At 42.2% G+C, this 13,190-nt stretch overlaps 2 protein-coding genes across 2 annotated transcripts in view; both read right to left on the minus strand.

The window, feature by feature from the left end:
• LOC149478601 (calcium/calmodulin-dependent protein kinase kinase 2) overlaps positions 1-13,190 on the minus strand; it is a 100,968-nt gene that overhangs the window by 73,806 nt on the left and 13,972 nt on the right. The window lies entirely within an intron of this gene.
• On the minus strand, positions 1,557-5,027 carry LOC149478602 (uncharacterized). Its single transcript, XM_089709053.1, has one exon. It carries the CDS (start codon positions 3,555-3,557, stop codon positions 1,557-1,559), a length of 2,001 nt encoding a protein of 666 aa, XP_089565179.1. The 5' UTR covers positions 3,558-5,027.

A 13,190-nucleotide genomic window follows, 5' to 3' on the forward strand; every position in this document is an offset into this window, starting at 1 on the left:
CATCTAGGTCCCTCCATCCATGACTCAAGTTCCAATAACTCCATCGGACTAACACCTCGCGAAGCGCAATCTGCAGGGTTGTCCTTCGATTGAACGTGTGACCATTGATCGCCATCCATAATGGTAAGTATTTCAGAAACGCGGTTTCCAACAAAGGTCTTCCAACGGCTGGGGTGGCTTGTCAGCCATGCTAAAACTACCGAAGAGTCAGTCCACGCATGCAATTTATTTTTCGAAACGCCTAATGTGACTGAAACTTCACTTAGAAGTTTCGCAAGCAATACGGCGCCACACAACTCCAAACGAGGTATGGACACCTGTTTGACAGGGGCTACCTTGGTCTTAGATGCTATAAGACTAATATGAATATTGCCGTTGGAAACAACTGATCGCAAATAAACCACAGCCGAGAATGCCCTATTGGAAGCGTCACAAAAACCTTGTAGTTCGAGCTCAACATCCTGTCGACTAGTGTGAATCCACCGGGGCAAGCGAAATTGGGTGAGTTTATGTAAATTGTCTCGATATACGAGCCAATCCCTTAAAAGCTGATGAGGAAGTTCCTCATCCCATTCAATACCCGAAAGCCAAAGTCGTTGTATAAACACTTTAGCCGTTATAACAACTGGGGAGATCCATCCGAGTGGGTCAAATATACGAGCTATGTCCGATACCACTCGCCGTTTGGTTACTGGAGTCTTCAAAGTAGGTAGATGGACAGTGTATTGAAATTCGTCAGAATTTCGATCCCATGTTAGACCTAAAATCTTCATAACATTGTCCTTTTCGAAGATAATGTTCTCATTACCATCACACGTTCTATCTCTTATTTTGAGTAACAATTCATCGCTATTGGTGGACCACTTCTGAAGTTGAAAGCCTCCACGACTCAGCAATTCGGACATCTGCCGATAAATCTCTTCGCCTTCAGAAATAGTCTCACAACCAGACAGAAAATCATCAACATAAAAATCTGACAAAACACGTTTTGCTACCAAAGGAAAATCATGTCCTTCGTCATGAACCAATTGCTGCAAGGAACGCACAGCTAAGTATGGAGCCGAGGATGTACCAAAAGTTACACGCAACAAACGCAAATGTTGTAACTCAGTCTGCGTGTTGTCACGCCACAAAATGCGTTGATAATCTACATCCTCGTCAGCTATTTTTATCTGTCGATACATTTTAATTATGTCAGCCACTAAAGTTATTGGATGACAACGCCATCGCATAATAATATTGCGCAAATCAGGTTGCAAAGTAGGGCCAACCATCAATTCAGAGTTCAGCGAAACACCATTCCTTGCTGGACAGGACGCATCGAAAACAACCCGGACCTTAGAAGTGCTTTTATCAGTTCGCACTACTGCGTGATGGGGTAAATATACAGAATCTCTTGAAACTTCTAATTCCGGTACGACTTCAGCATGCTCTAGGTCAAGATATTCTTGAATCACAGCCTTATATTCTTTTCCAAATTCAGGATTGCGAGTTAATTTTCTTTCCAAATTACAAAAACGTTTACCAGCTATATCCTCTGACTTGCCAATCTTGCATTAGGGATTGTCTGTCTTAAAAGGCAATCTAACGATGTAACGACCCGTATCGTCTCTTTTGGTAGTTTTAGAATAAAATTCCTCGCATTTCTGTTCTTCTTCAGTTAAAATAACCTTCAAATTTGAAGAATCTTGCGACTCTTCCAACTCCCAAAACTTCTTCAGAAGATCATTGACATTCACCTGTGCATTAACAACTACGCCGTAACAAGCCGGCGTTTGAGTTACGGACTGGACTTCGCCAGACAGAATCCAACCGAGCTTAGTCCTTTGAGCAATTGGTGCTCCAGGCGGTCCTCTTATCAGTCCTTCCTCCAGAACAGCGCCGACCACTCGAGTGCTTAACAGCAAATCAATATTGCCTGGAGTATGGAATGAGGGATCCGCCAACTCCAAAGACGAAACCAATGGCAAATCCTGAACGATCCTTCTCTCAGGAAGGTGTGAGGTTAGCCTTGTTAAAACATACGCGTCGACATATAAAACAAAATTGGGGTCTAGGCGAGACTGCAATTTAAACTTAACAATCCACTTGGAAGGCATTGAAATGCCTTCGTCATCGCCTAGACGGAGTATGTCGGTACGAGCAGGTAACTTTTTCAAGCCGAGAAGCTGGACTGCAGATTCCGTGATAAAGGAAACCTGAGAGCCTTGATCCATCAAAGCTCTTAAAACAAAGGCAGCTCCAGATCTCGACTCGACGTTGACCAAAGCTGTGGCTAATAAACCTTGACTATGAGTATTTGCATAACAACAAACAGGGGTGGTTGACTCACCTTGATAAGATGTAGAAGCTGTAGTAGCAGCTGCTACATTTACATCTGCTGGACTATCAGTCACAGCAGCGTTGACAGTTTTAGGGTGCAGAAGTGTGTGGTGTCTTTTCTTACACTTATGGCAACGGGTAGATTGACGGCATGAATAAACATTGTGATTTCTATTAAGACAATTAAAACATATTTTACTGGTTCGGGGAAATTCACGACGAGAGTCAATGTCCTTTGCGGCGAATTCTTTGCAGTGACACAGTTTATGATCACCAGAACATAGAATACAAGACACAGAAGCTACATGAAACGATTTAGGATTATGTGAACGAGTAACATTTTGTTTAGGATCTAGATATTCTAGGGAACGAAATCGGGTTTCCAAAAATTCCTTCATACTATCAAAAGATGGTAATTCATCTTTCGAACTAACTCTCACCTCCCACAACTTGCGCGATTCGGAATCTAATTTTAAGCTAATTATGTATATTATGATTGTGTCCCATGAACTCACATCTATACCTAATGTACGCAAACCGTGCAAACAATCAAGTGTCGTATCTAAAAGGTTCTTAATTAAATTTGAAGATTCTTTTACAATGGTTGGCTGATTCATAAATCGTTTCAAAATGCAATTAGACAAAAATCTCTTATTGTCATAACGCTTAATGAGAGTTGCCCAAGACTCCGTGTAATTAGAAGCCGTGACAGGAGTATATCTCAATAATTGTTCAGCTTCTCCAGATAAATGTGTTTTCAAGTAATGAAGCTTCTCAACGTCGTCCAAAGTTTCATTTTTGTGAATAAGTGAAACAAAAAGATCGCGAAAAGACGTCCATTCGTTATATAAACCGGAAAAAATAGGTAAACTAATTTTGGGTAACTTTACTTTCGATGTGACTTGAGATGCTTTACTACAACTATTACAATTTAAATTATCTTGTTGTGTATTTAACAACTCTTTTAATTCTGATTTATAATTGAAATAAATGTCTTCTGTTTCGTCGTAGACGTCAGCCGTAAAATATGGGTTAGTGGTTGCATCTTTGTCAGATGCCTTTTCGATGATAGACTTATGAGTATTAAGAAAATTTGACCATTGTGACTCGAGTGCTTCTAATCGAGTTTCAATATAAAACTGAGTCAATCTTTCTTTAGGAGATTTTTTGAAGTTGATCCTGCCCTTGTAAATAATATTTTTGTTGTTTAGTTGTACTTTAATCAATGATTCCATGTTAAACAACAATAACACAAATTTATGAAACAAAAAAAAGAATCAGTAAAAAATTCTAAGTCCAAGAATAAACTTGAAAAAATTACAAGTGTTTAAATTTCTGTGGTGTTTGGTATATACCTCGTAAGTGCAAAAATGGCATTTTTTTGTTTTTTGGCCATCTATACTGATAAAAACGTCCTCTTTCGTTTGGTCTATGTCACATAAGCCTATTGATAGTAGAAATACCTTAAATAGGTTGTCTCAAAACCACTTAAGTACAAAAAAAAATATTTTTATTTGATACAAATATATTAATATAACTTAACATAGACTTGTAAAACGAATACTCAATCAACGAACGGCCATTTACAACGTAAGAGCACTTAACATAATTAGACCAAACTTGAATAATTATTATCATCACTTAACTTATTTGTACCAAATCAAATAAAATTATTTGTGAACTTAACAGGTCTTCTCTGAGTTCTCCCTTACTTAAATATAACGTTATTTGGCACATAATTTAAATCTTCAGACATTAGGTCTCAAGCCTATTATCTATAAAGAAACATGCATGTGATGCAAGAACTCTTAGACTTAGTGTGTTCAGAAACGTTTACCAATCTTTAAATCGATTTGGTTAGATTGGTAAACGTTTAAAAAGCCAAATAACGATACCTACACGCACAAGGTTTGATTCTTTGTCTCTTCAAATTCATTCTTTCATGTCAGATTAGAATAGATTTAGAAAAATCGGAGCATAAGGCAACATTTCACTATGAAACTAAAAGATAAAAGCTGTTTGTTTACAGATTCCAAATTTAACTGCATCTGTAGCCTTTTATAAAAGAAACTTTGGACTTTCAATTTAAAAATCCGCAAAGTTACTACTAAACGAACATTCCATTATGTTATGTATGAAGGAATAGCTCAAAGAGGTGCGGATAAAATCGCATCATGCTTATGGCATTTTATTAACCGTTTGGCAGAAGAAGTAGAGTAGCTTATTTTATATTCAGTGTTTTCCAGGTCAAAAACGGTATAATATCTTGCCTGTTAAGCAGATATTGAAAGATTCATTCAAAAAAGAAACAGCACCATCTCCGTTCCCCAAGATAAATGAAAATGACCAGCAATCGCCATGATGTAAAATTAATTAATGAATCTGACTTCTTTCCATTTTCGAAACTATTGACTACCTACTCATTTTATCAAAAGAAATACTGCAACAGACAAAACTACATTTGGTTAGAACTGTATTTTCTGGTTGATGTATGAAAAGTCTAATGACGTAGATTTTAAATACTCTTTGAGTGAAAATGAAGAGTTTCTGTATTTCTGGTTTAAGAGAACTGAGAATTCTCCGAAGTGGCTTTGCCATTGGCCTCTAATGAGCCTATCAATATCGATGCTCTGAAATTCAAAGATATCTTAGATCTCCTGCCAATAAGTGATCCAATTTATGATGATTATTTCAAATCATTGTCTCATGGTCTGACTAGAAACAATCTTATGACTTTCAGGACAGTGATGACGACTATGAATGAATGTTGTAGTGGTACCGGTCAAATGTGGCTACTTGACCACATTTTTTTACTTTTTCTTAGCTAACTTTTTTATGTTAAGAGCCCTTTGTACTGAAAGTTTAGGCATTTTAGGCACTGAGATGGCTCGCGCCCGCGTTGCGCAGGAGCCGGCGCGGCATGAACTCCGGTGACCTATGAAGGCGGGTGATTATGCCACAGTATAAATAAATCAGTAGTTCGATTTTATTTGCTATCGTAGGAATGTTGTTGATATATAAATTTACTAAGTAGTAAATTTATATGCCCCAATTTGGACAAAATAACCCGGAAATTCATAGTAGCAGAAGAAACCATTAAAAATGATAAAAAAGCATTCAGACAATTAAAAGACAACTTTTTACGGTGATGTCGCACTTGCACTGAGCAACAGCGGGGCTATTTAAAAAAATTCTGGTAATTAAACACCTATTTATTGGTTTTAATGATCATCATGTTAATAAAAATTTTGCACTTACCACATTTAGATTTCAATTTTTCGATTGAAGCCTTCAGAATAATAAAATGAAATTTTTATGGTGGCTACCTGATCGATAGAGCAAGTTTTTAAAAGCCAAATGGAAAACCTTTTTTATGTGATTTTATTTTTTTATGGGCCCTTGAAGTTATGAACATACTGGGTAATTTTATCTTTCTTGGCATTTAATTCTTTTTTTTATTCCATTCGAAGATCTAACGATAGTAAATGTTACCATACTGAATTGGCCTATCTTTCAGCTTAGCACACAAAAAAAAACAAGCATCTAGCGCAATAATTCACGTCACCATAAATAAAAATCTCATCGTACTCGGCGATAGATGAAAAATTGAAAAAAATGTAATAACTCCGAAAATACGAAAAATCGCATAACACACATGGGGGTGATTCGGATAGCCCTCTTGGTCCTCTACCTCCCAGCTTCCGTTCATCACTACTTTTTGGGACACCCTGTATATTTGTTTGTATATATACAGTGTGGAAATTTTCGATGTGCCCTGAATGGAAAGTACTTGAAATACTAGGGATAGCAAATTTTTCTGAAAAGAAACATTCCTTTTTCAAATTTTATTTTATTATTCAAATCGATAGAAACAATATAAAAGATAATTTATTGTTAATTTCTCGTAAAAATTTTTTGGTCTATTTTATACATACATTTAAAGTTTAAAATGAAACTCTCGTTCTGGATACATTAATTTATTTTCTTCTGAAAATATTGGTAATAATAATTTAAAGTAAAACAAATAAAAAAGGCAAAATAATAATTGAATATAAGTATGTAATAAGTAAGTTAGTGTATTCTAAATTTTTGAAAATCTTTGAATGCAGTTCTATTTCTTTTTAAAAATAAAGGAAATTTGCTATCTCCAGTATTTCTAGTACTTTCACCCAGGGCCCATCGAAAATTTCCACACTGTATTTACAAACAAATATATTAATATGCAAATATTGTTCGTTTAATAGTATAGAATAAGAAGTTAATTTATATTTACAACAATAATCCTAGGATAACTAACAAAATCAAACTACTGATTTATTTATACCGTGACATGCTCGCCGTTTTACTCGCCGCTCGGTTCTAATACGCGAACGGCGACTGCAACGTGGTCGGGAGCAAAACTAGCACAGGTCCTCCCTCGATAACGTCCGGCTGGACTCTGGCTGCACTGACATGGTGCGCGCGAGTCGCATTTTACGTATTATATTTTATATAGAAAAAAATAAGGGCTAAATTAAAAATCTATCCAAAAACTTCCCTGTAAAACCTGATTAGTAAATGAAATGTCAAATTTTCATAAACATAGCGTTCCCCTAATTCTCATAAAACTGATTATGCTTTTAAAATCGATGTTACTTCTGATTTTTTTTTGATCGAGTCAAATGTTTAATATTGTGTTTTTATCCAAAAAAGTCACTAGATCAAACGTTTATCTGTGCTATATATTTTTTTAGGATTTTAAATATGATGATTTCTATCCAAAAACCATGATTTAGAAACATACATTTCGGAGCAGGGCCCCTTAAACTTTTATTAACATTTTATGATTTGTTCATGTCATGAATGATTTCATCATTCACTTTTACTAGGTATTTCTTTAAAATATATTGAATCTAACATTATTTACAAATAAACGTAATACAGGTCAAGTTGACACTGATGTGGTATCTTGACCTTGCACATCAGTTTTCATAGGTAGATGCTTAACATTCTTGTTTTAGGCTAAGTTGCTATTATTTTTTAAGTCTTCGACTTTTTAAATATTGCAGCCCGAAGTTTTACAATAAACTGTTAGGCTCTGGCTACCTGGTCAAGTTGCCACGGGATTTGTAATGATTTCATACAAATCATTACATGTCGGATAGGGTTGTCACAAACAAAACACAAATTTTAATGAACTATTTATTTATTAAACCAAATTTAATACATATGTATATGTATATTACTTAATACTTATAGGTATTTATTAATAGGTAAGGAAACATTTATTTTTCATTAGAAATATGCTAAATCGTTGTCATCAAAGAGAGTATAAGTATCTGGATTGTCCGAAATTTGCAGCAAATTTATTGATTTTACTATGCAAAACTCGAAACAGATAAAAAAAGGAAAAAATGCAGTCACGTTATTTTTTTGTGTCAACCCTAGGCGTCGGTCAAGTTGCCACGCAGCGGTCAATGGCAACTTGACCTAACCTGAGGCATCAATGCCCAAGCAAATATTTCGACAGATGAGCCTAAAATTGGATAGTTCCCACTGTAAAATCAATCTCTAGGGTTTATTACACAACATATCAAAACTGTACTCACCTGAGATGTGCAGTTTAAGCTCTACAAACATAACAATACTGACACCGGCAAAAGATCCTTAGTCACAGTCACACTTCGATACGTTATATTGCGAGAACCAACAGCGTTACCGCTTTAAAATTAAAATATGTTGCCAATTAATATTTTAAAAACCTACCAACATCGATACGTTAGGTCAATTTGCTTTCAATTCTACAAAATTTGATATTTTGTTGTTAAACGGAAGGTGTGGTCAAGTTGCCAAGTAAAGGTCAAGTAGCCACATTTGACGGTACGTTTTACAAACAAATTTTATTTGACTGGATCCAGCTCGTAACTATTTGCAGGGTAAAGACATCTTCTCACAAGGAGAAGACATGAGCAGTAATCACCACGCTTGCTCACTGCTGGTTGGTGATTTCAGACCAAAATCTTGGTTGCCATCACGATGTTTTCCTGTTATTAGAAATGATGATGTTTTCTTGTTATAGAAGATGTATCTCTGGTTATTAGAGAATTTACTTATGCATCCGAAAAAGACACATTGGTACATGTCGGTTGATGGGATCGATCCCGCAGCATCTAGCACGGCAGGCAAGCGAACTACCGTGACTTCTGAACCACACACATACACACACACTACTTTAAGGATTTTACTTTGTAGAGAGAGTATCAGAGAATTGCATATAGCACGAAAATCACAATATTTCCTGGCTTTTTTATGAGTACTTATTTGTGGCAAATCACACTCCTATTCGTTTTTGTTTTTATATATGGTTAAATCTATTTGTATGGAAGACGTTTCCCCATAATATTTGTTTTTTAATGTCTGTTTATGTCTCCGTCGAAAAAAAAAAAAGAAAAATCCTTTCCATTAAGGTAAAAATAGGAATAAATACTAATTAAGAGTACAAATAAATATGCTCTAATCCACTTAAGTACACACGTTTTAGACATTTTCACATCATTTTCACATTTTTTCTTTTGGTACAAACATGTTAAGTAACAATTACTCTTGAACTAGAACATTTTTTTTATTTTTTTTGTAAGTGTTCAAAACTTGAACATAATAGACATTTAAATATCATAAATTTGTTTTACTCAAGTGTTTATTCCGATCTGTAGCAACAGGGTAGCAACCGTGAAAACTTTCAAACGCTCATACCCAAAAATCACCATTTTGCACTTAAGTGGTACGTACCAAATACCACAGATTTATAAACAACTTAGAAAAAATCGGGCATGGATTCCCCGTCTAATCACTTTTTGCTTAATTATTCTAAGTCTAAATTAACTCTAAATTTTAAACTAAGTACAATGTTCTAAATATACGTAAAATAATTAAAGTCCCAAACACTTCACTAATAATTGTAACTTGATAGAAGATCGAAATGAAATATTTTTACAAGTACACAATGTTTACTCACAGTTGTTTCTTCAAACCATTCATAATATGTTGCCAGTCGTAAGTGGCGCCCTCTATAGTTGGTCGTGCTCAGTTGCTGCTGTGTGGAAGGCCCGCCCTCTGCCGGAACGTAGCACTAGACTGCGAGTGCTTGCTGCTTGAACTGGTTCCCATAGGCTGGTGGCGCCCTCTCGCGGAAATACTGCAGCTTCTTATGCACACTCCTTATGGATGCGCTTACGCCGCTCACCACAATGGCGCTTCAGTAGCAATCCACTACCGGTTTGCGCGCCGCACTTTAATACAAAAATCCACTGGTCTAGGTTCTTAATATCCGGCTCGAAGGACCAAAAAATGTTCGAACCAAGGCCTGCCACCCACTGTCTCTCGGGAACGATTATAATAAAACAAAAGTTCCAAGTGAGCAACAAAAATTTTATCTCGGGGTCTTCCACGCAGGCCTTCACAGGCCTCGGGGTGACTGTTCGGGGCGACGGCCCCTTTCAGTGGTGGCAACGCCGCCTGCAACTACAGGCGGGGCACTGGGTGGGACCTAATGGTCCGAGGTGTCGTGTCCGGGAAGTGTCCTGCTGCAGTGCGATCGAGCCCGCGTGGTATCGCGGGCGATCTGCTAGCTGCTGCAGGGAGGAATGTCCGTGGGTGAAGCCACCCGCCGCTTAGCGAGGTCGAGCCCGCCGGCAAGGTGCCGGGGGGCGCCCATCAGCCAGCGGCGAGGAAGCGGTCGTGTCCTAGGAGATTAGGTCACGTGGTAGGCCTCTTATGTCCGGCGGTCGCCGATGGTATGGCGCGATGCCCTGCAAATGCTGGGATCGCGCTCCGTCGGCGCGCGCGAACATGGAGGAACTCAGGCGACGAACGAAGTCGTCCAGGCTCTCCATGCGCAGGTCCCTGGAGATGACCTGATTCCGTACGAAGCGTGGTGCTCCGGAGATGGTGCGGAGCGCTAGCGACTGCTGCGCTCGCAGCGACTTGCGGTCTGTCTCTTTGGTTAACGCGAACCACGCTGGGGCCGCATAGGTGAGTCGCGTGCGAACGTACGCCTTGTAGATGCACAGCTTCGTACGGAGAGGCAGGTGAGATGCTAGCATGGGGCGGAGTATGTTCCGCACGGCACGCGTCTGGGCAACTACGTTCTTCACATGGGGCCGCATCGAGAGCGTCTTGTCAATGGTCACACCAAGGTACTTGGCCGTCGGTGACCATTCGACGCTCTCGCCCATGAGAGACACCGGGGGCGGCAGAAGGCGCGCCCGCCCGATGGAAATCGCCTGAGTTTTACCCACGTTGACCTTGAGTCTCCAGTCCTCCAGCCATGAGGGAAGCGCATCCAGTGCTCGCTGCATCTTTACCGATGCGTGCTTGGCGTTCAGCGAGGTGGTGATAAACGCAGCGTCGTCGGCATACAACGCTAAAATAGCTCCGCCAGCGACTGGAATGTCGTCCGTGTATCTGCTATAGCAGACGGGCGACAGGCAGCTTCCCTGGGGCACACCGGCTCGGATGGGGCGCTCTGTGGACAAAGCGTCTTCAACCGCCACTTGAAAACGCCTGTCTTGCAGGAAGGTGGCCACAGTCTTAACTACTCGACGCGGAGTAGTAGACGTGGACAGCTTGTAGACGAGTCCGGTGTGCCAGACGCGATCGAACGCCTTCTCCATATCAAGAAATACTGCAACCGATTGTTCTCGCTTGTTGTAAGCGGTAGCGAGGTGGTGCAGTACTCTCGTCACTTGTAAAGTGGTGGAGTGTTCGGCGCGGAACCCGAACTGTTCGTCGCGTGGCTGAAGGTGGGGCGTAATGTGCAGCAACAGTAGTTTCTCGAAAACTTTCGAGGTCGAGGACAGAAGAGTGATGGGGCGATAGCTCTCAGGCAGCATGATGTTCTTGCCTTGCTTGGGAATCAGGATGACTCGGCCGAGCTTCCACGGGGATGGAAAGTGCCCGGTACGGAGGATTCCATTGAAGAGCCGCGTCAGCGTTGCGATGGCTCGCGGGGGTAGGTGACGCAGCGCTTCGTTGGTGACTCGGTCGGGACCGGGGGCTTTGCGCAGTTTAGTTCGGCGAATCATCCTTTGGACTCGACCAGGGGAGAACACGACGGGATCTTCTGTCGGCGGTATCGGCAATTCTAAGTAGTCCATCACATGTCGCTTGATGGTCTCTACGTGCTGCACATTCGCAGTCGGATTAGGCGTAAACTGCTTCTCCAGGAAGTCTGCGAAAATCTCCGCTCGATCCTCGGCGCGGTAACGTGGGGTTCCGTCACCGGCCATGAGGGGTCTAATCGGAGAGGGCTTCCTGGAAAGCTGGCGGCAAAGGCGGTGCATGCCGGACCAGTCATCGCCGGCTCGCTCGATGGCGGTGTGCCAAGATTCGACTGCTACCGTTTCCAGTGCGTCTGATATCTTGGCTGCCAGGGCGTTCAGACGCGTCTTCATGGCCGGGCATCGCAGGTTTTGCCATAGTCTACGCAGCTTCCTCTTCTCCTCTAACATTGCTAGTATGTAGGCAGGGAGCTGGGGTTTTCTACGAGTAGTTGCAGCATCGAGTCTGGACTCTCGAAGCGCATTGGACATGACTGCGCTGAGGTCCGTTGCGAGTCGATCGACGTCTGCAGGGCTCTCTATTCTAAAGGACGGCGAGTGTTCGGCCATGTGATTGGCGAAGATTCTCCAGTCCTGGCGATGCTTTGGAGAAGGCAGCGATGTCGTCAATGGAGTCATTGTCAGCGTCAGGAGGACGGCTTGGTGGTCGGAGATGAGGTGGTCATCCAGGACGTCAAGTGACGGTGCGGCAGCGAGGCCGCGAGCTACTGCTATGTCGATGACGTCCGGAGTGTGGGCTGCACAGTACGGGTAGTGCGTTGGGACCTCTGGTCCTAGCACTTCGTAACCGTGGCGATCTGCATCGTCCAGTAGGCGTCTGCCGTCCGGGCTCACGGTGTTGGAGTTCCATGCCGTATGTTTCGCGTTGAAGTCGCCAGCGAGGATCGTGGGCAGTGGCGAGTCCAGCAAGGTTCGGACATCAGCCACTGCCAGTCGATTTTGCGGCGGCTTGTAAAAGGCGAACACACGGATGGGCTGGCGGTCTATGCAGATTTCTACGCCGAGGGCGTACGACGACTGCAACTGAGGTACTGGCAGCAGTTGGTGGATGAGGTTCCGACGGACCAGGACTGCTAATCCCCTGTAAGCAGTCCCGATCGGCGAGGTGTGGTCCTCCCGGTAGACATAGTATCCGGAAACCTTCAACTTGTCTGCTGGTCTGAGGTGTGTCTCGTTAACCAGGCCGATGTCCACCTGACGCTGGGAGAGCAATGTTTTAAAGAGACGGGCTTTTTGAGCTGAGAGCCCGTCGGCATTCCAAAATGCGATACGGAGCTCAGCCATAAGAGGCGCAAAGCTCCGCGATACAGCCCAAGATCAGCGGTACTGGGTCACGCTGCTCTTGGATGGCTATCAGCACCTGGTTAAGGGTGCTGATTACTTTGGTTAATCGGGGGTCCAGCGGCATCACTCGCTTCGCCTTCGTCCCCCGTACAGGGGCGGCGACCACGGTGGGCTTGGACGTTTTGCTACGCTGGGTAGGTTGCGGCGCGGCGGGCGGCGCAGAGCGTGGCCTAGAGGTGGATGCTGCAGGCGGTACACTAGGCGGTGCAGTGACTGGGGCTGCAGTAGGTGGCGCGGAAGGCTGTGTAGCTGGTGGCCGCTTTTGTGTGCGTTTGCCACGTTTACGGCGGCGTTTGCCCGTCGGTCCTGGCTGGTTGGCGGCAGCCATGAGCGAGCCAGGTGCATCGACTTCTGTTGCGGGCGCACGGGCATTTGTGGCAGTGCGTGCGACGGTGCCTGCTCGGCGGTTGCGCGTCTCCTTGCGAA

Source organism: Colias philodice, chromosome 21 (assembly GCF_061535455.1).
Source record: "Colias philodice isolate Cphi_HAF_F1 chromosome 21, ilColPhil1 Martin Lab GWU primary, whole genome shotgun sequence".
NCBI classification, from domain to species: Eukaryota; Metazoa; Arthropoda; class Insecta; order Lepidoptera; family Pieridae; genus Colias; species Colias philodice.